General features: G+C 41.7%; 1 protein-coding gene across 1 annotated transcript; it reads left to right on the forward strand.

Moving 5' to 3' along the window:
- The first annotated feature begins 4,110 nt into the window (after window positions 1-4,110).
- LOC118735700 lies at window positions 4,111-6,149 on the forward strand. Its single transcript, XM_036465621.1, has 2 exons — window positions 4,111-6,044; window positions 6,104-6,149. Exon 1 carries the CDS (start codon window positions 4,462-4,464, stop codon window positions 5,887-5,889), a length of 1,428 nt encoding a protein of 475 aa, XP_036321514.1. The 5' UTR covers window positions 4,111-4,461; the 3' UTR covers window positions 5,890-6,044; window positions 6,104-6,149.
- Window positions 6,150-6,731: the final 582 nt, after the last annotated feature.

A 6,731-nucleotide genomic window follows, 5' to 3' on the forward strand; every position in this document is an offset into this window, starting at 1 on the left:
TCTGACATAATAAATGTTTTAAGTTTCATCAAATTTCAAATCACCCTATACCGATGAAAAAAGTTCTTAATTGAAAAAAAATAAATACTTTACCTCACATCTAAAGATAAAGTCTTTAATTTGACCTGTCATTCTTGAAACTCCCTTTCAAAAGTATTCCCAAATTAAAATCTTGTTAAATCTCTTTCGTCTGACATTGTGCTACACATGTATTTCAATAAACTGAAAAATTAATTTGAATTTGATTGTTCGAACAAATGGCAACCCTCCTAAATAAATGAATGATTTGAATATATCTTTTTAAACATGTTGCAACCATTTTCAAACATTCTAAATGGTCAAACCAAAGATTTCTCAACTTTATTTCGTTTTACAGCGGTTTTTTATATTTCATATACTTTTTGTATTAGTTAATTGAGTTAGACCTTTCAAACAGGTGGCAGCCCTCTTTAAAAGTGTTTTCAAACTTAATCCTTGTTAATTCTCCTTCGCCTGACATTGCGATACATATTTTAATTATCTGACGAATCAAGCGGAATTTAATTTTTTAAACATGTGGCAACCTCGCTAAGTACAGTTCAGAAATAAAAGTTTTTCAAACCCCTTTCGACAGATACCTATATTTTAATAATTCATTAAACTTATTAAATAATTTGAATTTAACTTTTTAAACAAGTGGCAACCCTCTTTCAACACCTCAAAAATATTCTGGCATGCAAACTAAAGATTTTTTAACACTCCTTTCGACATCCATATTTTGATGTTTCATATAACTTGTGTATAAGTGAACTAAATTCGACATTTCAAGCAGGTGGCAACCCTCTTCAAAACATTTTCAAACTACTACTATCTGAAACCCCTTTCATTTGGTACCCACATGGTGATACATATTTTGCTCACCTAATATGATTTTTTAAACAGGTGGCAACCCTCCTATAGTTCAGCTAAGAAACAAAGCTTTTCAAAACCATTTCGGTGGATACCCATTTTATAAGAATTTATTTATTTCGTTTTTAATAATTTTAATATAGCTTTTTAAAACGTTGCAACTCTTTTCAAACAAGTAAAACCTCATTGCACATACAGTCCAAGCCTTTTAATTTGACACCTCATTTTGGAAAATCGAACGAACGGCGCGGATATGATGGCATTGTTTTTAAAATAATTTGAATTTAATTGTTCAACAGGTGGCAACTCTTTTCCAAAAAATAAAACCAGTTTGCACACCAACAGGCCAAACGCTTTAATCTGACGCCCCAGTTTTGAAAATCGAGCGAACGGTCTTTTATCCTGAACAAAAAATGCCTTCGCGTATTATATATATAGATTAGATAATACCCAATTCAAGTTAACTGAAAAGAAACATATAATGAAAAACTTGATTGAAAAAATATTGATTTTCAAGGAACCTATACCGTTTCTATGAAAAAAAGGTTTTTCTTTTATAAAATACATGGGAAACGTTGAGCGCTTTGAGTGACCTCTAAATATTTTTGTATGTGAAAAGTACGGGTATATATTTTCGATATACATAGAACAATCCCAGGGGATGAGGGCACTAAAACTCCGAATTTACTTTTCTCGCATGGATATTTAAGCTCCACCATCAACGGATTTCAAGCTCTATGGAACATTTTCATTCAGAAGAATTAAAAATGTATTGTGAAATAAGGTGGGGTTTGTCTTTTCAATTTAGTCATTCTTCTGAAAACTCTGGCTAAAAGTATAGAATGCATTCGTTTTCATTTCCATGCTTTATTGATATACATATGAACATATGTATCTACATAGCATTATAATTTATCCGTATACTTATTCATACTCACTAGCAGTCTAGTTTTTGCTTTAAAATGTTGCATACTTAATTTGTTTGACTAGCAGTCGCCAATAGCATTGTATCCACTTTATTTATATAAATGCATAAAAAGTGAAAAAGTCAACTGCAATTGTACTACTTTCTTCATCGCTTACAAGGAACCCACTTTACTTCCCTGTATGGGTCATTCGTCTCCCAACACTGCAAGGCATCATTTTTCAACACTTTGTATATCTGACATGACCGCCTTTGGCAGCCGCCAGTGCCGCCGACGACGACGACGACGACGAGGACAGGAACTTCGGTGCAACAAAATGACAGCCTTTTTATAGTATCCTTTGACTTTTCGTCTCCCTCTTATGTTACTCTTTCATTTCTCTTTTCTTAATTCAGACATAAAAAAATCTCTATTTGTCTTTACGCAGTTAAAAAAAATAATACATCATCAGCTGAATAAATAGAATACAGTGCATATTTAATACTTGCACTACTTTCTTTTAACTGAAGTCTAGGGATCACGAAACGTTTTATTTTTTTTGTGAACTCCGCATTCAGTGATGGCATTTTTTTTTAGATAATTTAATACAGTTTAGTTTAAGATACTCGCGGATGAAAAGTACATCATCATTGGTGCCAAAACAGAAGGTCTGTTTCTATTTGCTGAAGTAATTAGTAATAACTAATTTGACGTTATAATACCAGTTATGAATTAAGCTTTTACAAGCGTAGTAAAAATTCGAAAGTCATATAAAAATTGGCGCCTGTAATCAGGAATACTCGAAATGCATTTGGGCCAGCAGAATGTTCCATAGGAGGACACTTGCTGTAAGAGGCAATAACTGACAACATCGTAAAGGACATTATTGAATTTAAATGTACAAGTCAGTTGGAAACACCCTGTCGGGAAATGCACTAGTGCCGAACTGGTTCTGTACTAGAGAATTTAGAACCATGACTGATGCACGTTAGAATTTGTTTTTTTGCATGCTAGCAACTTTCGAATTTAACATTTAGACGCCCTATTAAGTGTCAATTGCCCACCGCTGTATCCATTTTTCGATAGTTCCGAACTAGTCCTAAATTCTGTAGTTCCCAACCAGTTCCAAAATCGACAGACGAAAAAAGTATCATAATTTTTTCAATGTCTTTGGGTTCATAGCTGAGTTTGCAGAGGTGCTCGCTGTTATTTGCTAGATTCCAGACGGTCCCAAGATGTTAAAATGTTAAAACAAATGTTTGTTTTGTATTACCAAACTATATCGAAAAAGCATCTGCAAAGTGCAGAATGAAAGCCTATTTGAACAAAAAAAAAGCCGCCAAACACATATCTATGTAAAGGTAGTTTCTATAGTTCCGAACTAGTTCTTAATTCGCCATCTTGGATATAAATTTCTATGTAAGGACTTCGAGAAAATTTCCCAAATAATTATATACATATGTTGTAAATAAAGCCATATATGTAATTAGAGGAATTTTTAATGAAACCCTACATAAATCATATGTGGGATGGGACGTATAGCTCAAAAATCGCGATTTTCCAAATTATTTGCCGACGCAGCCGATTTTGGATTAGCGTTAGGTTTGGAAACATACCAACGCCTAATTTTAAAAGCTCCATGGTCTAATCCGGCGACTCCCAAAGTGGTCCCCAGGGGTCCGCCGGAAACTGAACGGGGGGCCACGTTGGCGCGAAAAAAAATATGGGGGTTCACGAGTTGTAAGTGGATATCCTGGAAAATGTACCTGGTTTAGGCAGTAAAGAATACAAATTTCTAAGCAAACGAAATAATCGAAATATTCACGAAACTGTAGGCCCAATATAGTAAAATTGCTTTTCGAATTTTTCACTCTGACGCGTCATGACGTCAGGATTTTTTTTTTCAAAAAACTTTGAAATTTTAAAGATATGATTAATTAAAAAATTATTTAAAAAAATCAGTGCAATGTAGAATAACAATATGGATACCAAATGAGAGATAAAATTCTTTAGAATTTATAATCAAGAAGGTTTTTTGGTTTACAGGGACGATCAAATATTGAAAATGCGCTTTTAATAAATTTTATCTTGTTGATTTAATAAAGTTTGCAGGACAAAATTCGATGAGTAGGTCGTGCGTATATTAGTCCTCAAACAATAACAAAAAAATAATAATATTGCAAATTTTCAAGGATATTTAGGCACAACATTTCTAAGGACATTTTCGATACCCGCTCATCCTTATGTACCAAAATATTTATTCCATTATTATTGTACAGAATTTTTTCTTTTATATGATACCCTCGAAAAATCCTCGGACTGAACCCTCCGCGAGGGTGCCGGCTGGAAATGGGCACTACAGAGCAATCCCGTGCGATGTCGGGAGGGTGTCCAGCTAAGATCAGGGATCAGTGCTGTGTGCTTATGCGTTTTCATCGCTATGCCATACGGAAATGGTCTTTGATCGTGGTCTGGAGGTAGGGGCTGGATCAAGGCGTTACGCGTACCGTACTGAGGATCAGCCTGGCTGGGAGCCCCTAAATAGCCCAGTCGCTAACGGAGCCCTCTGGGAACCAGGCCGCACCCGGTTGCATTCGATGGCCTTACCCTGGGTACTGCGGATCTCTGCCCGGGGCCGACGAACCCTTTCTCCGCAACTCGTGGGAATATGAGCGAATTAAAGAACAAACCAAAATCAACAACAACGGAAATTGAGACCGGCACTCATAAAAAGTCGGAAGGGCAGTTGCCCAGACACCATGGGGCCCATGCGATGCAGGGTCCCTCTACTAGCCACGACGTGGCCAGCACTAGTGGGGTACGTAAGCCTCTGGCGATGCCGGGGTCAGGCGTATCCACAAAAGCGGAAAGGAAGAGGGTGGGGGAACCGAAACGGGATTTTCCCGGCACCAGTGAAGGCAAACCTGGCTTGCAGCTTGCAGCCCCAGGGGGCGCCAGAGCTGATGCGCGGGCCCCGCCTCCCCCTACTCCTACAGCATTTACAAGGCCTGATGACAGGCCACCACCAAGCGCAGCCATTGCCAAGCACAGGAAGGCTGCCATGAGGATCTTGAAGAGATCCGCATTAACCCCGGACCTATGTAGCAGGGCGCTGCCCTGTCACGTGGAAGAGATCCGGTCGGAGATAGCGTGGGCAATGACGATAGTGCCCGACTATCAGCTGCCGGTGCTCGGAGAGCCACCAGCTGCGGAAAAGCGCAATAGATCGATGGAGGTTGCGCAAAATAAGTCGAAAAGAGCCAGGACGCAAGGCCCCACCTTTGCTGAGGTAGCCAAAAATCGGATCCTCCTGGGTGTGCTCGATGAGAACCAGGAAGACGAATTGGCACTGAGAGCTCATTGGAAATGGGTTAAGGCGGAATTGGCGAACATCTGCGTCAGCGTGCTTCGGGAGCACCCCGGACCACCTCCGATATGCCGGGACGCAGGTTGGTTCCAAGGCAACGTCCAGATCGTCGCGTGCGACGATGAAAGGTCGGCGGGCATGTACAAGAAGGCGATGGCCATGCTGGGAGAGGTCTACCCCGGAGCGATGCTACGGGCTGTGGACTTCAAGGACATCCCATCCAGGCCCAGAGCAAGGGCATGGATACCGGCCAAACCGACCGAACCAGAGAGAGTGCTTGAGATTATAAGGCTCTTTAATCCCGAGTTACCCTCTCAGAATTGGAAGGTGGTGCGGCTAGAGCACAGCACAAAGGCGACTCGTCAGGCGGTCCTTTTGCTAAATAAGGAGTCGTTGCCACTCCTCGAAAAGACTGGGGGCGTCATCAATTACGGTTTCGACACCGCAAAGATAAGGGTGTACACGAACGACGTGAACGCAGCAAGAGGCAACGAAGTTGAGCCGGAAGCAGACAACAGCGAGGATGAGGTGGACGAGGAATCCAACCAGGCCAATCCGATGGATGACCTGGCTGGTGGATACGCCTCATCTACATCCTCTCTGGGAGTCGACCATATCTTCCGGCAATACACAGAAGAGGAGCTGATGTCAGATGACGACGAGGCGAACTCAACAGTGGTGGAGGGGGTGGGAAGGTGCGGCCAAGATGGTTCGCGTCCTCCAGATTAATCTCCACCACAGCAAAGCAGCGTCGGCTGCACTGCTGCTCCAGCTCTCCAAGGGGGCAGCAGACATCGCCCTCATCCAGGAGCCTTGGGTGATAGGGCATGGAATATGCGGGCTGAAGTCGGCAGAGCACACTTTGATAAGTGGAGCTACCATAGGTAAACCAAGGGCCTGCATCCTTGTTAGTACCAAACTAAAAATATTGTTTCTTCCTCAGTTCAGTGACGAGGACACCACCACCATCAGTCTGGAGGCGAACGGACAACAAATAAGGCTTGCCTCGATGTATCTGGCACATGACAGGCCTGTTCCAACCCTACCGGTCGAACATTTAGTGGAGCGCTGGGACGGGGCCCTGATTCTAGGAGGTGATGCAAATGCACACCATAGCACATGGGGAAGTGGAGACATCAATGAACGGGGTGAGTCACTCTTTGAATTCATACTAAAATCTAACTTAGTTATAAGTAATAGGGGTAGCGAGCCTACCTTCATAACGAAGAGCAGAAGAGAGGTCCTGGATGTTACCCTCGTCTCAGAAGATGCGGAGGTCATGATCAGGAACTGGAGGGTGCTTGATGAGCATTCCTTCTCTGATCATCGCTTCATCCAATTCGACTTAGACGGGGTCCCGTCCAAGGTACCTGCCAAAAGAAATCTAAGGAAAGCCGACTGGCATAAGTACAGAAGAGAGCTTGACAAACGGCTCTCAAGAACCACACTAGCAATTCCAGGAAACTCTAGGGACCTAGATAGGCTGGCAAATCGCTTTACTGCGGCATGTGGCAAGGCTCTGGATCAGGCCTGCCCCATGGTAAAGCCGAGAGGCAAAAAGAAACCACCTT

This window comes from Rhagoletis pomonella, unplaced genomic scaffold (assembly GCF_013731165.1).
Source record: "Rhagoletis pomonella isolate Grant_MI unplaced genomic scaffold, Rhpom_1.0 Rhpom_scaffold_00003, whole genome shotgun sequence".
NCBI lineage: Eukaryota > Metazoa > Arthropoda > Insecta > Diptera > Tephritidae > Rhagoletis > Rhagoletis pomonella.

Excerpts from the sequence above, each read along its gene's own strand:
- LOC118735700 (XM_036465621.1), top strand. The coding sequence starts at position 4,462 with ATGAGCGAATTAAAGAACAAACCAAAATCAACAACAACGGAAATTGAG.